Source organism: Manis javanica, chromosome 4, assembly GCF_040802235.1.
Source record: "Manis javanica isolate MJ-LG chromosome 4, MJ_LKY, whole genome shotgun sequence".
Lineage (NCBI taxonomy): Eukaryota > Metazoa > Chordata > Mammalia > Pholidota > Manidae > Manis > Manis javanica.
Window position 1 is genome coordinate 4,546,016 of NC_133159.1, and position 23,670 is coordinate 4,569,685.

The following is a 23,670-nucleotide window of genomic DNA, read 5'->3' on the forward strand; positions in this document are numbered from 1 at the left end:
AACCAGGGACTCCTGCCAGCCCTCAGACCCCAAGCAGACCCAGGGAGGCCTGCCCAGAGCGGCGTGCCAGCTGCTCCCTCCTGCCTGGCGACTCTCACAGCGCTGGGTGCCTGCATCCTCCCCAGAGCTTCAGCTGACAAAGCTGCAAGGGACTGCATCCCACCAAAACGAGCAGCAAGGCCCCATCTCCAGGAGTCGGGTACCACAGCTTGGCACCACCTCTTCTTTTTTTTTTGCAGCCGCAAAGACTGACTGACCAACTGACTTTATTTATTTATTTATTTATTTGTTCGTTTATATTAAGGTACCACTGATATATACTGTTACGAAGGTTTCACATGAAAAACATTGTGGTTACTACAATTACCCATATTACCAAATCTCCCCCATACTCCATGGAAGTCACTGTCCATCAGCGTAGTAAGATGCCAAAGTCACTACTTGTCTTCTCTGTGCTACACTGCCTTCCCTGTGACCCCCTCACACATTATGTGTGCTGATCATAATGCCCCTCAATCCCCTTCTTCCTCCCTCTCCACCCACCCTACACCACCCCCTTCCCTTTGGTAACTGCTAGTTCCTTCTTGGAGTCTGTGAGTCTGCTGTTGTTCTGTTCCTTCAGTTTTGCTTCATTGTTATACTTCACGAATGAGTGAAATCATTTGGTACTTGTCTTTCTCCGCCTGGCTTATTTCACTGAGCATAATACCCCGTAGCTCCATCCATGTTGTTGCAAATGGTAGGATTTGTTTCTTTCTTATGGCTGAACAGTATTCCATTGTGTGTATGTACCACATCTTCTTTATCCATCCATCTACTGATGGACACTTAGGTTGCTTCCATTTCTTGGCTATTGTAAACAGTGCTGCGATAAACATAGGGGTGCATCTGTCTTTTTGAATCTGAGATCTTGTTTCTTTTGGGTAAATTCCTAGGAGTGGAATTCCTGGGTCAAATGGTATTTCTATTTTTAGTTTTTTGAGGAACCTCCATACTGCTTTCCATAATGGTTGAGCTAATTTACATTCCCACCAGCAGTGTAGGAGGGTTCCCCTTTCTCCACATCCTTGCCAGCATTTGTTGTTCTTAGTCTTTTCGAGGCTGGCCATCCTAACTGGTGTGAGGTGGTATCTCATTGTGATTTTAATTTTCATTTCCCTGATAATTAATGATGTAAAGCATCTTTTCATGTGCCTGTTGGTCTTCTGAATTTCTTCTTTGGAGAACTGTCTGTTCATATCCCCCACCCATTTTTTAATTGGGTTATTTGCTTTGGGTGTTAAGGCATGTGAGTTCTTTATATATTTTGGATGTCAACCCCTTGTCAGATATGTCATTTACAAATATATTCTCCCATACTGTAGGGTGCCTTTTTGTTCTGCTGATGGTGTCCTTTGCTATAGAGAAGTTTTTACTTTAATGTAGTCCCATTTGTTCATTTTTGCTTTTGTTTCTCTTGCCCGAGTAGATATGTTAAGAAAAAGATTGCTCATGTTTATATTCAAGAGAGTTTTGCCTATGTTTCCTTCTAAGAGATTTATGATTTCATGACTTACACTCAGGTCTTTGATTCATTTCAAGTTTACTTTTGTGTATGGGGTTAGACAGTGATCCAGTTTCATTCTCTTGCATGCAGCTGTCCAGTTTTGCTAATGCCAGTAGTTGAAGAGGTTGTCATTTCCCCATTGTATGTCCATGGCTCCTTTATCGTATATTAATTGACCATATATGCTTGGGTTTATATCTGGGCTCTATATTCTGTTCCAGTGATCTATGGGTCTGTTCTTGTGCCAGTACCAAATTGTTGTGATTACTGTGGCTTTGTAGTAGAGCTTGAAGTTGGGGAGCGTAATCCCCGCTGCTTTATTCTTCCTTCTCAGGATTGCTTTGGCTATTTGGGGTCTTTTGTGGTTCCATATGAATTTTAGAACTATTTGCTCTCATTTGTTGAAAAATGCCATTGGTATCTTGATAGGGATTGCATCGAATCTGTAGATTGCTTCAGGCAGGATGGCCATTTTGACAGTATTAATTCTTCCTATCCATGAGCACGGGATGTATTTCCATTTATTGATGTCTTCTTTAATTTCTCTCAAGAGTGTCTTGTAGTTTTCAGGGTATAGGTCTTTCTTGTCCTTGGTTAGGTTTATTCCTAGGTATTTTATTCTTTTTGATGCAACTGTGAATGGAATTGTTTTCCTGATTTCTCTTTCTGCTAGTTCATTGTTAGTGTGTAGGAATGCAACACATTTCTGTGTATTAATTTTGTATCCTGCAACTGCGCTGAATTCAGCTCTTAGTTCTAGTACTTTTGGGGTGCATTTTTTAGGGATTTTTATGTACAATATCATGTCATTTGCAAACAGTGACAGTTTCATTTCTTCTTTACCAATCTGGATGCCCAGCACCACCTCTTCTGACAGACATGGGCAACACCCACAGCATAGGGGGTTCCTGAGCAGACCCCGCGGCTGTGTTTCTACCATGCCAAAGCCTTCTGACAAGGATGACCCTCCTGTTTCTGCCTGGACAGGTGCTCAGAAAGGGTGGCCCATCCTGCCCTGCAAGACCCCACTGGTGAGTAAGCCCACCCACTGGGCCACGGCATGACTGGGACACGCTGCAGATGAAGAACAGTCCGTTCTATATTTGGCTGCAGACCGAAAGCCTGTGCAGCAGCCCCAAGCTGGTGACATGAGGGTGGCCCGACCTGGAGCCAGCACCGGGGGCTCCTAAGTAAGCATCAGCGGTCATCTCCCAGACTGCTTGATGCTCGTCAACACGGGGTTTCAAACTGAGTGGTTGCCAAAGGGCCACAGAGCAGGGAAACTGGAGTTCAGATGGACTGGGCCTTAAGTAGCTACTTGCAAACTCAAGATGTTCTTTATTTGTTCTCGAGCCCCACAGTGATTTAAGATGCAGGTTCCGAGCTTGGGTCTGAGGGCTGTGAGCGGCCTCTGCGGAAGGAAGTGCCCTCATCTGCTTGAGCACTTGAGATGCTTCCGGCTGGAGGGCCCTCGGCTGCACGGGGACTGCACATGGACTGCACGTGGCTGCAGCTCGGGAGGGCAGTTTCATCGGCACCAGAATCGTCCCATCCCGGGGGGTTCTGGCCGCTGGCCTGCTCCCTCACAGCCCTTCTGTGCTCACTGTGTGGCTGCCATGTGAAATCCCGCTTCCCGCCTGGGCTCTGCCCTTGAGCAGCCATCTTCCGCAATTCCTGTCATGGCATCAGCGGCTGGTGGGTGGCAGCAGAGCGGAATTGCCCCCCAACAGGCTACATTCTAGGGACTTTGCCATCCAAGCCACCCCCTGGGCCCCTCCAGGAACTGATGCACAAAGATACTACCTAAAGCCAACCAGCAGACAACACTGATGGCACTGAGCAGGGGGGCGTGGGGCAGGTCCCCAGATAGCTACAAGAACCAAATCAGGAACTCAAACACTACCGCATCCAGGGCCCGGAGGTGTCATCCTGTGGAGCCAGGCACGGAACACAGACCCTCGCCACAGGGGCCTGGGCCATCACAGAGGGCAGACAGGCTCGCAGTACACCCTCACGCTGAGAAATGTGGCCACTGTGTGTGCAGAGGGGTGATGCACGTCACCAGGGAGACCCACCCTCCTGAGGGCTCACCATGTCCTGATGGGGACAGTCACCCAGAGACCCTGTCCTGAATCGGTTGAGCACCAGGGAAGTTCTGGTTAAGGGCTCTGAGGTCCTGTCTGGAGGGAAAACATCCCATGACCTGCCTAGGGTTTTGGATGGACTTTGGCCAAAGCTGGACCACCATGGGCTTGAAGGCAGGACAAATGCCTGGAAGGACGCAGCCCGAGAGGAAGCCCGTGCACCCTGCAGAGCTTCCAGCCCAGCGGGCGGAACCTGTTCACCAAGGCCACGGCTGAGCCACGTCCTGTGAAGAGCAAGGCAGGAAAGCTGCTGCCATTTTGTCTGGCTTTTGTGAGCTGGAAACCTCATCAAAACTGCCACACCAGCAAATTCTACATGACCCGGAGAGCACCCCCTGTACCAACGTGTGCCCCTGAACCCCAGACTGGGGTCCCTGCACCACAGCCAGGAGGACCTCTGCCCCAGCGTGCACCCTCTGCCTGGATGGCGAGCCCTTCACATGTGTGGGGCCCTCCAGGGCCCTGCTGAGCCGTCCCATTATGTTGGCTGAGTTACTAGGAAGGGTTCATATGGCAGAGGGCAAAGGGGACAGTACCCCTGGGCACCCAGAAGGCCTGGTCCCAGGAGACAGTGCAGGAGGTGCGGGCACTTGTCCCCTAGGGGACGACGTTCACAAACACACTGAGTTCCACAAGTGCCAGTGAATGTCAGACCCCCACGCACCCCCCGGCTTTTACCTGGTTTCAGGATGGGCTGGACAATGTCCCCGTTCCTCCATCTGGTCTCCATGCGCTCCAGTTTCTGGGCCTCGTACCGCTTGCGGCCCTCCTCCTCCTGCCCCTGCCGGGAGTACTGCGGGGGACACAGCCAGGGTCAGGCCGGCGGCCGTACGCTCTCCGCCCAGCGCCCTCCCTGGCCAGGCACAGCTGAGCCTCTAGGCGCGCACAGGGCGGCCTCTCCTTGTGCGGCCCACCTTTTTATAACTGAACCTACCCTTTTTCTAATACATATTTCATATAAATAACAAAAACACGGAGGGTGGTGAAAATCTCATGTAGTCCCACCCCAGAGAGACCCTGGGTCAAATGTTTGCTCTGTTCCCTTCCTTTTTATGCCCACATACATATGGAAAGTTCTATCAGGCTGTGTTACGATTAAAAGTAACAGTATTTCTTTCTCCCACTGTATCAACATATCACCGAACATGATTTACATGACCCGTCTGGTACACAGGCATTTACCTGCTTCCAAGTTCTCACTACTAAAACGGTCATCATACCCTCATGCTGGCAATCTCAACCCAGTATCATTTCACACCTGCTTCCTTCCTTCCTAGGATTCACTCCCGGACACAGAACCACGGAATCCAGGCAGCCCCAGGAGGGCTGGGCCCGCTCTCCCACCAAAGGCAAGGGGTGGGCGGGGCCCCCAAGTGCCCCGACACCCTCGCTCTGCTGACCCCCAGCCAGAGGCACAGCCGGCCCAGTGAGGCTCTCCTCATGTGTCACAGGGGTATGGACCCAAGAGGTCAAAAACAAATGCAAATATAAACCTTGGCTCAAAAACTGGGCTCCAGAGTTCTTTAGGCACATGGGGCCAGTGCCAGGTTTCTGATGTGACAGCAACGGTTCTTTTTTTCCTTGACCCCACAGCCACCTTCATGGTCCTCTGGGCCACTATAGGGAACACCCCACCCCTCACGGGACCCCTTAGGGAGAGCCACGCCGGGCCCGCGAGCGCTCCGACTGCTCGCTTCCCCCAGGTGCCCGTGCCCTTCCAGCCCCCACAGCCACGGCCCACCCGGCAGGTCCTGCCTGGCCATTCACTTTTTGGGTAGCTCCCCGACTTCTGCCCCTCCGTTCGCTCTACCAGCTTTTTCGGGAGAGCCCACGGAGAAACCCCGGGCTCAGGGACCCTCCTGCCCCCTCAACCCCCAGGCCCCGCGTGTTTAAGTGGATTCACTTCTGGTGGCAATTCCACTTCTTTCCAAAGCTAGTTGTGAACGTCTGATTTTCCTGCTCTGGCTCTGCTCCAAAGTCGCCCAGGGTCTGAATACGACCCTGCAGCTTCATCACCATGATCGCGGGCTGGAGAGCCCATCACCCAGGGGAAGGAGGAAGGCGCCGAGCGGTTTGTGCAAGGGAAACATTATGCGCTGTTCAAGCTGTAGTGGGTAATTTAACCTTTTCCTCCATAAATAAACTACTTCTAGATGTTCTGCCATCCAAGGTGGTGACTGTACAGGTACAGTCTGTGCCATGCCTGTCAAGTAAAACTTGTGGCTGACAAGTGTCCTCAAGATATGCCTTCTAAAGAGATTTTTTTTAAAAAGTCAGTCGTTATGGTCTCATAAATCTTCGTGGTGTTCAGCACCCTTGTCAGGCCGCTGCGTTCACACAGGGGCTGATGGAAGCCCTGGTCCAGACACAAGCCATGCAGACAGAATGCAGCCTCCTCACAAGTGCTTCCCAGCTCGCTTTAAGTCTGGGGACAAAAATCACTGGGACAGTTTAACGATGGCCTGGCCTGGTACCCCACTCACACCCCGAAAGGCTCATCAAACCCTGCTGATTTTAGGCAGATGCCAGCTCAGCTCAAATGCTCAATCAAGAGTCTGGGCAAGACTCAACTCAAGTCTATGTTCGGACACTGAAAAAACCCATGTCCTTTCTCCAGGGGCCACCCAGCGGTTCCAGGGCTACGGCTGCCCTCCAACCCTGCTGGGGCCTCTTTCTCACATCACAGGGACACTGGCATCCCTGTTCCTGGAGGAGGAAGGTCCCAAACTAAATAACGCTGCAGTTGGGCTTCTTCAGGGAGATGCACACGGCAGTAGCCCATCCACACATGCGCACATCCACACATGCAGGGCGGGGTGAGGGGTGTACTCTGTGCGTGGTGTCCATACAAATGTGGGTGATACCTACACTTGTGTTAAAGGTGTAAAACATACATGTAATACGTACATGTGCGTGAGAGGCATGTGGGACACACAGAGACAGAGATGCATGTATTCTTAAGTGAATGATGGCTCCCTGTAGAGATTGGCACAAGGCAATGGGTGGAGCACTGGTAGGAAGTGAGGAAGCCTGGTGGCCAGGCCACACCAGCAGGTGAGTGTGACACTCCCCGGGGCCAGAGGGCGCCTGAGCTTCTCAGGACTGCCTCGCCCACTGGGCTGCATCTGTACAAGGAGCACACCTGTATCAAATCAGCTGAAGGCTTCTACATGGGCCTCGCACGTGTGGGACATGGGGGAGCTCACTTACCAGCACCTGCTGCAGCTGGAAGCCAGCGGCTTCCCATCTGGAGCTTTCTCTGCTCCTGCCCAGTGAGTGGTTAAAACACAACACACCCTCTGTGAGGTTGGTATCTCTGTCTCATCAAACCCAGCTACACAGAGGGTGGGAAAGCTATGGGGCTTCTTCAGGATGTGGGGGAAGAGCTGCCCTGTCCCTGCGGGGAGTGGGGACACCCTGCCCTCCCCTGCTGGTGAAAGACCCAGTGGCTCTGGGCCAAAGATTTCTAAATGTTGCAGCATCTGAAAGTTAAATCAGTTAAATAGTTGTGCCTGAGTATCTAACATGTAATGGGCTAATTTAACACCAAGGGGTTTGTGGGAAAGATGGAAGTTGGGGTAGGCGCACTTGTTACTAAGGGGAAGCGTCCCTGGGCCACAGCCTCACTCCTGCTTCTTGGGTCTTAGACGCCCCGCACCACTCCCTCCCTGTCAGTGTCAAGGGAAAATGAGGCAATCTCAATCCATCTGCATCTCAAAGAGCAGCAGGGAGGGGAGAGCAGATCCAGAGAGAATTGGGGTGGGGTGCTGAGGAGCAGCATGAGATTAACCAGAGTCCCATCAAAATCCCTGTCCACCTGCTCCAGATGGGACAAACCTGCACATGCGACCTTCTCTGGAAGTGGAGTCTGTGTAGGTGTAGTTAAGATGGTTACTGGGGCAGGATGGCCCTTCAACCCAATGACTTGCATCCACGGGAGGAGGAGATGGAGACACAGACACATGCACACACGTACACACACACGGGAAGACAGAGCAAAGCTTGGGGTGGAGTAAGCCGCAAGCCAAGGAGTGCTGGCAGCCCCCAGAAGCTGGAAGAGGCAGGAAGGATCCTCCCCTAGGAATTTCTGAGGGAGCCTGACCCTGCTACACTTGATCCTGGACTTGTGGCCTCCAGACTATGACAGAATGAGAGTCTGCTGTTTGCAGTCCCCACTGTGGGACTTTGTCACCACAGCCCCAGGAAACACAGACAGGTGGCATGTGTGGGAGCCCAGCAGCCACCCACGTTGATCCAGACCAACCCCAGGCCCAGACAGGGGCTGTCCAACACCCAGCTGGCACAGGGAGCATGCCCTGCAGTCCTCCATCTGCAAGGGCACCAGGAGCAAGCCCCTCACTGTCCTGGGGGCCCAGGGTTACGGGAGGGCCGGCAGGCTGGTCTCCCACAGGGGCCGTCTGCGCCTGGGGCACCAGCTTCTCTGGGAACCTCTAAGCAGAGCACAGGCACCAGCCCCAGGCTGTGAGCTTGCTCCCCAGTCCCATTATTTAAAATGTGGTCTATGTGTATCTCAGCTACGGGAAGTTCATGCCCCTGCAGGTGCTGCCAGAGCCCCAGGGGGCCTTCCTCTAAGAACTGCTTTTTCCCTCGTAGCTGCAGGGAGCAGCAGGCCTCCACAAGGAGCGTTCACAGGTGTCCTAGGAACACCCAGGGATGCGGAAGTTACAGGAGGGGGTGGGGAGTGATCTCAGGGAAGGAATAAATCCCTCTGCCGGCCAAATGTCCCCCCTCCAAACACCTGCCCACCAAGCCCGCCCGCAACGGGGCCCCTGGGAACTAATGTGATGAACTCCCTTCACACAGAGACGCTTCTGCCCACAGCCGAATAGAAGCGAGGGGACTCAAGGAAGGAGGTGGGAGCCAGCAGGGGCCACGGGGTCAGGGAGAGCGGAGGCGGAAACAGAGATGTCCCGGCACCCATTTCCTCAGGGGCTGAGATGCGGAGCAGCTGGCCTGGGCTGGGCAGCCTGCAGGTCTGGCTCTCGGCAGGCCTGGTGACCAAGCTTGGTCCCACCCGCTGCCTCTCCTCCAGTCAGGGACATGATAAAGGGTCCTCTGGGAGGGGCATCCATGGGGTCTGGGCAGCCTACACTCACATTCCTGGCATGCATTCAACCCGCACTGGAGATCCCAGACCGAGGCCCCCAGCCCCGCTGCCACTCCCCTGGGACGCCCTGAGTGACCAGGCCTCTGCCATCTTCCCCAGAGAGAAGGTGTCTCCTTACCACAACAGGAGGCACCTCCAGGACCTTGTCCACGTTCTTCAGCGACAGGGGCACATACCACAGGGTGGCCTTATTGGTCAGCTTCTTGGTACCTTCAGAGAAAACCACATGAGTGATGGCCTGGGGAGAGAGCAGGGTGCCTGGGCACACAGCAGGCGGGGTGGAAACCTCACCACCTCTGGCCCCCAACTCCCAACCCGCAAGGCCTTTAGACTCGAGGTGCAGGCCTGGGCACTGAGCCTGGGAGAGGCTGTGGACGCCCCTGCCTGGGGAGCATCCCCAGAGGCTGCTGGAGAGACTTTAGATCACATGGCTTAAGCCTAGGGGGTCCCGGGCCTGTGGTTTCCAGCACTTTCTGCCACAGGGGGCTCCACCTGGAGATCATGACTCTATACTAGGGCACCCGGGGTGTCGTGACAGAGGGAAGTAAGGTTACTGACACAGGGCAGAGGCCTCTGAGGAGCCCCAGGCAGACGGAAGGGCTTTGGGGAAGGGCAGACTGGCCCAGGGAGTGGCCCCCTCCCTTGGCCCCCTCCCAGAAAAAAGGAGGGCCAAGTTGGGGCCACACCAGGCCACTTGCTTTTCCACTAGATCCCAGCTGACACTGAATTTCAAACTCGAAACACACTTTGCTGAAGAACTTGATGTCCAATGCTCAGAAAGGGAATGTCTGCCTGTTAAATTCTTACAGAAGAGCTCCCGCCAGGCCAGGCAGGGTCCCAGAAGGTCAGCAGCACATGAATGGGGAGCCCGGGGAGACATGCAGGCAGAGCCCCCATGGCAGAGGGGCAGGGTGGCACCCGGCAGCCCAGCAAGGCCTGTCCATCGAGGTGGGAAGGATCACGCCAGACCCTTGGACTTACTGTCATCTGACTCAGAGCTCCAATCCAGAAGCTTCCAGATGGAGGGCTGAAAAATGGGTAGCAGTACAGCAGGGCTAAGAACCATGGGCCAAAAAAGCCCAGAGGTCACTTGGTGCACACCTCTCACTTGTACAGGAGTCTGATACCCAGAGAGGTCAAGGGGCTTACTTGGGGTCACACAGCAACTTGGCTGCCATTCTGATATAGACCTGGGCCACCTGGGTCCCGGTAATTTCAGTAAAGTATTTGCAAGGATGCCTTTAAAAAGGAGTTGCTTCACAAAACTGAAGGAACAAAATAGCAGCAGACTTACAGACTCCAAGAAGGGACTAGTGGTTACCAAAGGGGAGGGGTAGGGGAGGGCAGGTGGGAAGGGAGGGAGAAAGAGATTGTGGGGTATCATGATTGGTGCACATGGTGTGGGGGGGTCATGGGGAAGACAGTGTAGCTCAGAGAAGACAAATAGGGACTCTGGCATCTTACTACACTGATGGATAGTGACTGCAATGGGGTGTGGGGGGGACTCAGTAATAAGGGTGAATGTAGTAACAACACTGTTTTCCTGGTGAAACCTTCATAAGAGTGTATATCAATGATACCTTAATAAAAAATTATTTAAAAAAGGAGTTGCTTCAACATGGAATATTCCCAGTGTAGAGGAGAACAGTAAAACTGCAGGAAACGACAGAGGAGGTGGGCAAGGGGGGGAGTAGCCCCGGCAACCCTCCCCAGCCCCTCCTGGAGCGAGCTTCCTACCAATTCCTCTGACCCACCTTCCCCAGGAGTTCCTGGGATGTCAGTTTCCCTTAATTACAGCCCCAAGAGCCACGCTGACTCGGGGGTCAATCAGGAGGGCAAGCCCATGGATGCCCCAGCTCTGCTCCTAACGCCCAGCCAGAACACCCGGTGCTGGGCCCCGGCACTACAACAGGCTCTCTGTGCTGGGGAACCACAGGCAAATGATGTGAGAATATTTTCAGTGCACTTTGACTGGGAATGAATCTGACAACCTGCTTTTGGGAATAAAGATTTCCTGTTTGACTCAGCGGGAGCCCGCCTGACAAGCTGGTTTCCATGGAAACCCGGAGTGGTCCTCCTCTAGACCTAAATGAACACCATGGAGCAAATGAGGCAAAACATGCTAATTGTACTCCCTCCATCATTTAATAAAACCATCAAAAGACAATTGCAGCATTAAAAACATCTATTTTAAAATCTTAAGAGCTCCCAGCTATTTTCTGGAGCAATTCACAGCAATCACTTCCCAGTTAACTTAATATTTTGACAGTTGCTGGAGATGAATGAGGCATCTCAAAGGCAAAGGTCTGTTCGTCGTCTGCCTGCGTGTGTGTACTCAGCTGCTCCTGACAGGCACGCAGCCCTGACCTGCAGGCACGCACAGAACGGGGACCGCTATATCCTGGGGTCACGCAAGCAGGCAAGTGACCCTGTCTGTGTCACCTCCCACCAACCTCAGTCTCCCCACCTGCCAGAGCTCAGAGGGCCTGCTGGGCCAGCTGCTGCCCTGGGCATTGGGGAACTATGGTGGGCATGGCGCCACAGCCCAGCCCTCACAGGGCTCTCACCCCAGTCGACACGTGGGAAGAGAGAGACACACCAACACAGGAATGCCTCGAGAGACACAGGGTCACAGAGACACGGGCACACAGAGGCAGCAATGAGAGAAAGAGAGAGGCCTGCCAGTCACGGAATGAAAAAGGACGCATCAGCCCCCAGCAGGAGGTTCTGGGCAAGATGACCAGGACGTGCAGGAAAACCACAGCCCTCAGGGCTCCAAGTGTGGCCGCGCCCTATCCCGGGACACCAGGTGAGCACCAGCACCAGGCACCTGGCCCTTGCTTTTCCCGACGCCGTGTCCTCACCTGGATGATGGGACCACAACGCAGGTGGGATGTCCCAGGAGGTGGACACCTGCAGTGTGCTCCTCGCGGCCAGCTCTCTCCCCCACAGGCAGTCGGGGCTCTGTGTGCACATCCCGCAGGGAAGGAGCCAGGCCAAGGGCCAAGGGGAGTGGGGAGGTGGCGAGCACCCTCAGCAGCAGGGTGGCGGGCTGCCACCTCACCACTCTGCCCTCCTGCCAACACGGGCTCCAGACAAGAGCCTGGGGCCTGTGTCCACTCGTGCCCCACAGTGTGGGGCCCTTCAGAGAGGGAATCAGAGCATGTCCTACTATACAGAACCCTCTGGGGGCTTCCAGCCTCAGCAGAGAAACCCAGACCTTCCTGAGAACCTCTGTCCATCCTTTACTCATTCACTCATCAACATTTGAGTCCACGTCCGTCATAAGTCAACAAAAGTTGCCAGGAAGAAGAAATGATTCTTTCCCTTAAAAATTCCCAATCCAGGGCAGGGTTCCTCAGCCTTGGCGCTGTGGACCACCGGGCCTGGGCCCCCCTTCGTGGTGGGGCTGATCGTGAGCTGCAGGGAGCCCAGAGCGCCCACATGACGCCAGCAGCTCCGCCCCTGCACGGCAGAGAACATCCCTTGAGACCCACAGTGCAGAGGTCGGGCCAGACCACAAAAGCCCAAAGATGCCCTCCGCCCCCCCGCCCCCAGGGCCCCCATCTCTACTCGCTAATGGTGAGATGCTTTCCTGGTCATGGGGCTCCTCCTGGACCAAAGGGGGTGTGGAAGTGGAAATCTGTAAAGCAGCCCCACCCCATTCCTGAAGCCACCGACTCCCTGACCTGCAAAACCACAAGCCAGTGACCAAGAGAAGCAGAGAGCACAGCGATCTCCCCTCTTCTGTCTGCAGGGGTCAAGCCCAAAACACGGCCAGAAGCGGGGGCTGGCCATATGGGGCCCCGGTGCGGGAACACAGTATCCAGGCATCCCGCTCCGTGCCATGATCTGAGACCAGCAGCCACGCTCCTTTAATGCCACAGCCGCCTGCCCCACGGAGGGCTCGGGGCAGTAGCGGGCACAGGCTGCTGGCCGCCTCCCCACCTCAGGCCCTTGCTCAGCTATTAAATCATTCGCTGTACTGCGTCCAGTCCTTCTGAGGTCGCTGGAATGTTACAGATAGCGGTGCTCCCGGGCCATGCAGGGGGAGAAGCCTGGGCCCCTCAGAGATCTCCAAGCAGGCTCACTGGGCGGCCACAGCCAAGCAGTTCCTTCCTCCAGAACGAGGGCAGACACTGCTGTGCGTGGGACGAGAGGAGGGCCTGGGACGGGAGGTGGGCAGCGGGGGGACAAAGGGGCCTGGCTTCCTCAGCAGCAGCCTGGTTATAAAAAGCAGCAAGTGCCAACTGGAGCCACACTCCCCTGCAGCACCCAGGGGGAGGATGAAAAGGGGTTTCCATGGTTACCACTTGAGGAAGAGAATATTCAGATCAAACCAGAGTCAAAGGTTCACCCAGTGAGCTTCAGCCTAAGCCTGGTTTTCGTTTTTGGGGTGGAGAGCAGGGAAAAGGGCCTGGGCAGTGTCCTCCATGGGGCCGGAGGGTGGCTTGTGCCCTCCCGTCTGCTCCCATGCCCTCGCCCTGGACGAGCTGGCTGCCAGGCCACCCCACCGGGAAGGAAGGACAGGCAGTGGGCACACACTCAAGGCCAAAGCCTGAAGCCTGCTTTTGGGCTCGCTGCGCACCATGGTCGTGTCTGCCAACCGAGGACAACAAAGTGCCTGCTCACAGGTGGGGGTGGGAACGAAGGGCGGTCACGCACCCCAGGAGCGGAACCAGCCCCCAGGGTGTGTGCACTGAGGCCACCGCCTGGCTGTTACTGTTTTCCCCAAGCTGGCTTGGCCAGACACGCGCAGGAGTTACCTGTGAGGATGTTTTCGGACATCACGTTGACCTGGACTTCCACGGAGTGCCTGGAGGTGTAGGTGATCTCGGCGCTGACGTGCGCCACCTCGCCGATGCACATGGGCGACAGGAAGTCAGTGCGCTCCACCCGGGCCAGGGCGGCCACGCAGCGCTCCTGAAAAGACCACAGGGTCAGCCCCGTCCAGCGAGCCCTGCCCAGCGATGCTCCCTAAAAGCCACCTTATTTTCTTCCACTGTGAAAATAGTGCCGTTTACTGGCACCTCACATCCCCAAATGCAAAGCCCTGGAGAAATGCCCAGTGGGACACTCCACAGCCATGGCCAAGGTGACCCAGTGTCAGGCTGAAAGTGGCTTTTTCTTCTTTTTCCTAACTTTTCTACAGAAAACATTACTTCCATAATGAAAAGTGAAAAAGACATACATAATCATTATGGAAAACTTGGGAAACACAGAAAAGTAAGCAGAGGAGGGGAATCCCTCCCCCCTCCAGAGAGCTGGGCTATTTCGGTGGCTTCTTCCCAGGCTCTTTCCCGTTCCCGGGAACAGGGGTTTTACTGTGCATATGTTCGCTCCTTGGTTCCCAGTCTTAGTTTTATTAGTTGTGCAAAAGCTAAATAAGACACTTACACAGTCTGCTTTTTTCACCCAACGGGAGAAAAATAACCTGCCCACATATGACAAACTTTGCAATCCCTAGTTTTATTTACACTTGATTTATCCTTCAAACAGGCAACCCATTCTTATGACTCAAAATTGAGGATTTTTTTTTTTAACGACTACATGGCACCAGGCCTGCTTCTCGTCACTTGTCCCAGTGACTGAGGGCCCCAGCCCACACGGGGGGCTGCAACCATGGGCGCTTCCCACTCTGCTATGGAGCTCAGTCTCTATCAGCACGTGAAGGACATCCCCCATCCTTCACCACAAAGCTTTCCATGACGGCTGTTTTACAATATTCCGCGGCAAAAATACTTCCAATGACCAAGGAAAACACAATCTTCTTCTGCTGTTAGATATTTGGGTCGGCCCCAATTGCTTATTATTATAAAATAACCCTATGATGGGCATCCTTTTCCATACTGGGGATTTTTCCTGGGTTGAAAGGACAGTTCGGTATTTGTCCTCAGAGTACTTCTCAGCCGGGCGGTGGCCTGCCGTGGCCTCGGTGTCTGGGCAGCGACACCGAGAGTCGCCTCATCTTGCGTCTGAGCTGAGTGACACAGAAGCCAGCCTGGGCTTGGGCAGTGGGGCTGCGCCATTGTTGCCAAACAGAGCACTGGGCACTTTTACAATTTTCTACCAGAAACCAATGGTCTTTTTTAGGACATTGGATGGCATGAGTCTGAGATGCCCTGTCTACCTCTGGGCACGGTGGGGAGCAGGGAGCGGGAGTCAGGGGCTCACTTGTGAGAGTCTGCCTGGGGCCCCGTGCCAGCTCTGGGTTTCGCTTTCCCAGTTAACCCTCTCAGCACCCCTTTGGATGGGTTGGTGATACCAGGCTTGTGGGTGACGGTCAGGTCAAATTCTGGTGGCACCTGATCCACCAATGTGTAGCTTCCGTACCTACACAAGGCTTCAGATGGTACCTGGCAAATTCCTGGCGCACCCCCGCAGGACCCGCCTCTTTGGAGGGAAGCCAGGGGACCACCTTCAGCCCCTCCCATGTGGTTCTCAGCACGCAGGTCCGGAGTTCTGGGGCAGGTTCTTGGCTAAGCGTTGGTTTTCCAGCTCAGGTCTGCATGGCCTTGCCCACCCTCAGTGCAGCAACGTGCCCAATACAGGCTTCCACCCAAGCGCGTGCATGTGGCCACAGCACCACCCACTGGCAGAGAGCTGGAAAGGCAAGTGCCCATGGAGCAGCAGGAACGAAGGAGCAGGAATTATCCAAGTGCCACTTGTAAGACCAAAGACGGATTTAAACAGGGCACCCTCACTGGAAAGTGGTTAAATAAGTTATGGTATGGATATGCCTCCACATATAAGGAAACTTATATGCATGTATTTTAGTACTTTCTAATGGAAAAAGTGCGGCTTATTTCTCCCATCTCTTAGGGTCTGAGCCTTGGGCAGACCTGGGCTGTTTTATAGCTACATAGGCATTCCTTCATCTTCAGAGTTTATGGAGCCAGGCACTGCACTTTGCACCAGCATTAGGGGAAATAAGTAAACAGGGCAATGCCCCATGGTGGCAGGTGCGGTGGAGAGGACGGCGGTGGGGGTTGGGGAGCAGCCTGGGGAGGGCAACTGGGGTGCAGATTCCAGCTGTGAGGTTGCATGCTTGCCTGAGGCCACATGGGGACACAGATCCTACACCTGGGCCACAGAGACAAGCCTTGAACCTGTGCTTCAAGCCCCTGCTCCTCCGCACTCCTTCCCTGGAGTGAGCCTGGGGGTTCATGAAGATGCCTCTGCGCGGTGGTCCCAGGGGCGTGATGTAGAAGTCTGAGGCTCAGGAGCAGGGCTGTGAGCCCAAGGCAGCTCCAGGGGCTGATGCTGGGCTGTGAGGGGCTTCCCTGGAGCTCTGGGAGGGGCAGGGGGCACCCCCTCCACACACCCTGGTGGGCTCACGCAGCCTGTGCCTGCGATGCCATGACACACCCCTGGGGCTCTGGTTCCAGACCGGGCCACTCGGACGGCTCCTGCTGGAGGCTTCACTAGCCCCCTGAGCACGATGAGCTCAAAACACTCTGGACCTGCCCCTGGGCTGCTCCGCCCACAGCCTCCCTTCCTCGGTTAATGACGTGGGCTGCTTCCCGTCACGCTCAGAACCTGCAGCCCCCACCGACCCTGCTGTCCTCTTGCACCCTGGACACAGGCAGCCAATCCTGTTGGCTCCACCTTCGGGGTGGTTCCAGATCTGAGCACTGCTGACCGGCTCCGCTACCACCCAGATCCAGGACCTCATCTCCTCCGCCTTCCCCTCGACACTCCTTCAGGCCACACTGGCTTTCCTGCCCCAGGGCCTTTGCACTGGCTCTTCTCGCTGCCTGGGCTGCTCTTTCCACAGACACCACATGGCTCCCCTCACCTCCCTCCAGCCTCTGTGTAAATACAACCTCCACCCAGGCCGTCCCTGAGAGCCGCTCCGTCACAGCTGCAGCTGTCCTTCTCCTCAGCATTTCACTCCTGGACACTGCGTTTTGCTCATTCATCTTCGGCCTGCTGCCACCACTAGCATGTGAGCCCCACGAGGCAGGAACTTTTGTCTGCTGGCTATTGGTGGATGCCCAGCATCTGAACAGTGGCTGCCACTGGCCATCTGCTCACAGGGGAAGCACATGCCCGGAACAGCCCCCCTATGGAGAGCTTACAATGCACTGGCAACCATGTTTGTCCCGGACCACCCTTTCCACGCAATCTTCTCAACTGTTCTCTTAACTCCACTTTGCAGGTGAGGAAGAAGAGGCCTAGAAGTTACATGGCTTCCAGAGGTCACACAGGGCTGCATCCTCTTCTGGCATCAGCTGAGAGTGGCCTGCGTGGGTGTGGGGCAGATGCAGCTCAAAGAATGGTAGTGAGAGCTGACCCTTTCTGGACCCTCCATTCACTTGCCTAATGCCCACGGCTGTGAGAGGGGTGACTCACCCCCCTCCTCTCCATGCACTGCCCCCTGAATCCTGGCAGCAGCTGGCTGGCATCATTTATTATCTGCCCAAGGTCAAGAGCTAATAAGTAGCAGGGCCAGGACTTGAAGCCAGGGCCCAATGCTGCTCTTTTTTGGCTCTGCTTCTGAAGCTGCTACCCTGGCTCAAAGCCCCATGGCCACTCAGGAACTCAGCCCCTGTGGATTTTCTGGACATGTGAGCCCAATGGGCAATGCAATGCCATTTCCTTGGGTGTGTGGTAGAGGCACTTCCGGAGTAGACGATAATTAGAAGGCCTGTGGCTGTTTTCCACGGATGCATCTGAGGCTGGGGAGTCAGAGACACGTACAGCTTGGAGGGCCTCATACTGAATACAAATGCTCATCAGCCCCCTGGGGATTTCTGGATCACACCAGCATCCAGGTGGAATGCCTGGTGGGCCCAGCACCCTGCTAGGTCCTGGGAAACAGTGGCTCACACTCAAGTTGGAGCCACCCTGGGTCCGGGCCTATACTGTCTGTACCCCTGCCCAACTGCAAAGTCACCGGCAGCCAATCCGCCTCTCAGGACACCCTGCTTGCAAAATAGCAAAACCTTCTCTCACAGCATCATATGCAACAAAATGAGGACAGGCAAGGCTCCCAGGCACTGCCCGGGAAACAAGGTTCTCTAATACCTCAGTATTTTAAGCTGGGAAAGAACCAAGCTTAAGATTCAGAATAAGTAGCCTTCCAACCTGGAAGAGCAGGCATGAGGCCACCACCTACCACCCTGTGCCGGGCCCAAAGGCTTCCGATGGGACAGCACAGGTAGGAGCCCCGGGGCCTCCTCCCTCGGGCCAGTCTGTCAGTGCACCAGGTCACAGAAGGGACACATATTCCCTGCTAAAGATCTGTGTGACTACCATGTGTGGACTAACGGGCCCATCTGCTTTTGTCCCCTCTGCCCCTCCCACCGATGTCCTGGCCCTGCTGACCTCTTTGCCTGCACCTCCTGTGTGCTCCTCAGCTCACAGCCCAGCCTCCAGCTCCCCTCTGGGGTCTGTCCTGCTTTCCCCCTACCTGGGGTGCAATGGGGATAAAAAAAATAATATCCTCTACCTCTTAGGGGTGTCACAAGCATTATATGAGCTAACGCTTGTCAGAACTTGTACAAAACGCTAAACGCTCCCCAAATGGTAGCGGTTACTTAGGGCATCGCCCCATCACCTCCTTGGTGCCCTAAGCCCCTCCTCTCCCCTCCTTTCCAGGCCGGGGGCTTCTCCTTCCCCAAGTCCAGCCTCTCCTGACAGGCCTACTTCAGACTGTACTGTGTCTGGCCCCATCCTCCCCAAGGCCACCAGAGGGCGCTCTCTGAACACAGCCAGGTTAGCCCCAGGAACTCCAAGGGCACCCAAACCAATCCAAACTCCTGGCAAGTGACCCCTTCACAGGGTGGTGCAGCCCAGCCCAGAACCCCCACGTGCCAAGGCCCTATGACCTGTGTCCACTGAGACACAATCACCCTGGCTTGGTTCACTGCATGTGCACCTGTGCACACCCACCTTGGCCAGCATGAAATCTTCCTTCTCAGCAGAGCAGGTGACCCACAGGTACAAAGACCCTGCTGGCCCCCAGATGGCAGTGTGCTAGACCTGCTCCCTCTCTCCCTGGGCCCTGGTGTTCAGAGAAAATAGTTCCCTCGGGCCTGGGGGACTGGCAGGAGATGACAGGCTGAATGCCCGCACCTGCCCTAAAGCCCTCAAAGCAGAAGGCCCGGCCTTATCCCAGCCGCAGAGAGCTGGCACCGTCGCAGGTGCGTGTTGAGTGCCTGCTGGGCCTCACAGGCACCCACAGCTACCCAGGCGTCAGGCAGGGCAGGGAGGGCCAGGCCCAGGGCGGTGCTACCCGGCACAAGTGTGGCTCTGTGAGGGCTGGGGGGGGGAAACCACTGAAACGCTCCCAGAATGGAGGGGGAGGGGCTGAAAGGCGGCTTAGTCTCTGGTAGTTCCCCGTCCCTCCTCGCTGAGCCCAAAACCAAGTGCCACTGCAAGGAGTCCCGACCAGGGCTGACCGGGCAGGAGCTACTGGAAGCCCCCAGGGCTGGGGGTGCGGGAGGGTAAGGCTCCAGGCCTGGGCTCCGCTGGACTCCTTCCCAGCGCTGCACAGAGGGGCGCCGGGCCCCTGGGGTATGGACCCCGCCCACGATCCCTGCCGGCTGGCTGAGGGGCCCGCAGACGCTCACCCCATCCTGGCTGTTACAGTGCCGGGTGCTGATGATGGCCCCGGCCTCCTCGATCATCTTCAGGATGGTTCCCCCGTGGACGTTGCCAGCCACGTTGGCGTCATCGGGCCGCATGATCCTGTGCAGAGGAGAGAGAAGCAACAGATGGGTCCTCTGGGAAGGACATCACTCGTGAACAGTGACAGGCAGGGGACAGAAGTTTCTCCAGAAAGGACCTGATGCCTCCCCCAAAGAAGGAAAAAGAACTTTCCATGTGTTTGGTCAGGCTGGGGTGATCTGACAGGCTAGACAAGGGGCTGCCAGGTCCTGCTTCCACAGGAGAGAAGGGCAGAGAGGGGGGACCTTATCCCCTGGAGCTGCAGCACCCAGCTCTCCTACGGGGAGAACCCCCACCCCTGGGCAGGAAGGGGTGACAGTAGGGACCATCTGCAAAGGCAGTGAGGTGGCAGACAGCCCTCGGGGTTCCCAAAGCACTGCCCCTCTCTGCTCCTAGGCCCACCAATGACCAGCAGAGCTGAATGAGTAGAAAGACACAGGCATGAGCCCTTGGTGGCCAGACCCCTGGGACCACCAGCTCTGTCAAGTACCCCAGGCAAGCCACTGCGTGCAGCCACAGCAGCTCTGGGAACTGGAACTGCACACAGCTTTGAAACCTCTGCCAGTCGGTGGACACAGATCACCCCCTGCCCCCTGCATGCTGAGCTCCTCAAGGGCACAGGAGAGCCGATCCATGGGATTGAGAGCCGGAAGCTCCGCAAGGTCGGGAGAACTGAAACGCCAGCTCATTTCCCTGAAGAGGAAAAACCACGTCCTTGCAGTGAGCAGGCAGCAGGGAAGCTCCAAGAAATCTCTGGAATGCCAACGAGCCAGCATGGTGCTCCTACTGTGGGCAACTAAGCCTGGCACTTTCCAGGACAACTGTCTGGTAATGAAAAACGCTTTCACCAGCCTCAGGCCTGGAGGCGGCTGACGGGCAGTGAGGGTATGCCACGGCTCCAGCATGCATGGCATCCACCAGGACTCCCCTGCCTGCTCTGGCCCTGCTGGCCAGCGGGGTACCCAGGACCAGCATCTGCACCCTCTGCTCTGAGCCACAGCTCCCCTGCACTCCAGGTCTGGCACCCTCGATGGCTCCGTTCAGCAGCTCGGAGGCTCAGCCCATCAGACTCAGAGATGGAGATGCTTCCTGGCTCCCACTCTTACGAGCTGGGTCACCTGGGTAAGCTGCCCAAACTCATTCCTCCACTTCCTTGTCTATAAAATGGGCATATTAACAGAGCCACTGCATCGGACTGTGGGAGGATCCACTCACATGAGACAATGCAGACAGCAAGCTTACCGGCACACAGCCAATAAAGTAAGTGGTCATCACTAGTAGTCTTCCGTCTTCTGTGAGTATCCAGCCAACCCACCGCAAGAAGGTTGGAAGCTCCAAGGAAGATGACATTTTCTCAATGAGCACCGACATCTGGGGTGAGGAGAGCAGCTGTACCTGCTCCCCGTCCCCAAGCGTCCCCCTTCATCGCGGGGGAGACTCAGTCACAAGGACCCCAGCCCACTCAGAAACCCGGCCTCTCGCCCTGCATCCCTGGCTTGGGGCAGGGGTCACCGCGACCCCAGCAGTGCCCGGGGAACCCCCAGCGCACAGAAAAGCAGCTTCACTTGGCGTCTCAAACATTCATTTAAAAACACTTTGAATCACAGCAAAATGGATTAAGGGCTTGAATCTAAGACCTGAAGCCATAAAACTCCTGGAAGAAAACAGGCAGCAAACAACTTGAGAGCGGCCTTGGCGATGATTTTTTGGATGTGACACCAAAAGCGAAGGCAACAGAGCCATGAGCATAAATGAGCGGCACGACGTCTCACCAACACGCCGTGGCCCGGCGGAGAAGGCGACCTACTGAATGGGAGGAAGTTGTGCGAATTGTTTATCTGCGAATTGTTTATCTGATAAGGGTATTAATATCCAAAAGTTGTAAAGAACTCAATACAACTGAACGCAAAGAAAAAAAAATACAATCTGACTTAAAAGCAGCCGCTTTTCCAAGGACAACATACAGAGGGCCAACAGACACAGGGAAGTTGCCCAACATTAATCCGCAGGGATGCAAATCAACATACGGAGCTACAGCCTCACACCTGTTAGCCGGCTAATACCAAAAAAAACACAACAGAGGACAGCACGTGCTCACAAGGATGTTGAGAAAAAGGAACCTTCGTGCACTGCTGGGGCGAGTGTAAGCTGGTGCAGCCACAGTGGAAAGCAGTAGGTCCTGAAAAAGTTAAAAATGGAGCTGCCAGATGACCTACCAATTCCACTCTTGGTATTTGTCTTCAAAAAACCAAAACCCTAGTTTAAAAAGTTGTCTGTAGGTCTGCTTTGGTTATGTAGCTATATGTGTATGCTCAATTTAATTAGTACTTTAAAACCTATACATGCTTATGTTACTCTACAAGAAGATATGTCAAAGAAATAATCACTCTTCCCATGTTTTCTTCCGCCTGCTACCTCTATAGCTTTTCTTCTTCCTTCCTAATTACAAACCTTAAGTAGAATTCGTGCCTCATAACGAAATTACCGAGTATCATAATTCTTCCAAGTGGTAAAGATACCTCGAGACAAGTGCTGGGCATAGAAGCCACAGGGCATAAATCTGCCAAGAAGTAAAAAGCTAACCTTTTCAAATAATATGGCTTCTCTCTCACTTACCAACTTTACATCTCCCTGTATGGCCCCGGAAGATGACTGGTTTGCCAGAGACGGGTAAGATTCCTCAAGGGAGGAACAACCTAAGACAGGCACAGTCGCAGGGGGGCCATCAGGTGAGAATTTGGGGATCAACAGAGGTGAGGCTCGGAACCTCACCCCCCCTGCTTTGAGAGAAATCTTCTGCATCCGTGGATGTTTTGCTGCCCTTGTCTAGCCTGGATTAATACTTAGTCCACAGGCACACACCTGATCATCTGATCATCTACATTTGCCCTCTTACAGCACTAAACTATGTTTTCTACCTTTATCTTGCATCTACCTACCACTTCAGCATTTTATTAAAAATAAAAAAAATAATAATAATAGGAGAAATGTGGGATCAACATATAAATCAAGTACAAAAATCAAATGAATATTCATATTTGACCTGATTGTTTATAGTTCATAATGCGTGACCAAAACCGAAAGTTTCTGTGATGAATGCCCTTGTACTGTTCACCATGTAAGAATTTATTCACTATGTAAGAATTCGTTCACCATGTAAGAACTTGTTCGTTATGCTTCAGAAGATTGGAGACTGACGAGAATTAGGCTTGAGATGGATTAATGATTGTACATTGAGCATTGACCCCCCTATACTGAATTTTATTGTTGTTAACAACCATTTGATCAATAAATATGAGATGCCCTCTCAAAAATAAAAATAAAAATAAAAATAATAATAAGGGAGAAATGTGGGATTCACATATAAATCAAGTATAAAAATCAAATGAATATTCATATTTGACCTGATTGTTTATAGTTCATGATGCGTGACCAAAACCGAAAGTTTCTGTGATGACTGCCCTTGTACTGTTCACCATGTAAGAACTTATTCACTATGTAAGACCTTGTTCACCATGTAAAAACTTGTTCGTTATGCTTCAGAAGATTGGAGACTGACGAGAATTAGGCTTGGGGTTGATTAATGATTGTGCATTAAGTCCCCTATACAGAATTTTATTGTTGTTAACAAACATTTGATCAATAAATATGAGAGGTGCCCTCTCAAAAAATAAATAAATAAATAAATAAATGAATAAATAAAAAGAGTTTGTAGAGAACTAGTTAAAAAATATTTTTAAAAAGTTATCTGTATCCCATGGTCACTGCATTATTTTTAGCAGCCAATGATGCGGAATGCATAAAGAAAATGTGGTGTATATACACAATGGGATACTGCTCAGTCATAAAAAAGAAGGGAATTCTACCCTTTGGGACAACACAGATGGACCTCGAAGGCACCACTAAGTGAAGGAAGTCAGACAGGAAGGAAAGCACTGTATGGCCTCACCTACACATGAAGCTGAAACAATGGAACTCAGAGGTACAGAAAACAGACCGGTGGTTACCAGAGGCAGCGGTGGGAGGCGGGGGTGCATGAAAAGGGGGAAGGGGGTCAAAAAGTACATACTCCCCGTTACAAGATAAGGTCCTGGGGATGTGATGCCCAGCATGGGGACCAGTTAATGCCTTGCTGTGCATTTGAAAGTTGCTGAGAGGGCGGGCCTTAAAAGCTCTCA

At 53.9% G+C, this 23,670-nt stretch overlaps 1 protein-coding gene across 3 annotated transcripts in view; it reads right to left on the reverse strand.

Annotated features, from left to right (window-relative positions):
* ACOT7 (acyl-CoA thioesterase 7) overlaps positions 1-23,670 on the reverse strand; it is a 108,389-nt gene that overhangs the window by 45,091 nt on the left and 39,628 nt on the right. For all 3 annotated transcript variants that reach the window (XM_036999939.2, XM_073233105.1, XM_036999938.2), the window contains exons 2-5: positions 19,396-19,513; positions 13,585-13,741; positions 8,937-9,028; positions 4,369-4,483 (exon numbers count right to left, since the gene is read on the reverse strand). In XM_036999939.2, the coding sequence (XP_036855834.1) occupies positions 4,369-4,483; positions 8,937-9,028; positions 13,585-13,741; positions 19,396-19,513 (482 nt within the window). The remainder of the gene's footprint in view (positions 1-4,368; positions 4,484-8,936; positions 9,029-13,584; positions 13,742-19,395; positions 19,514-23,670) is intronic.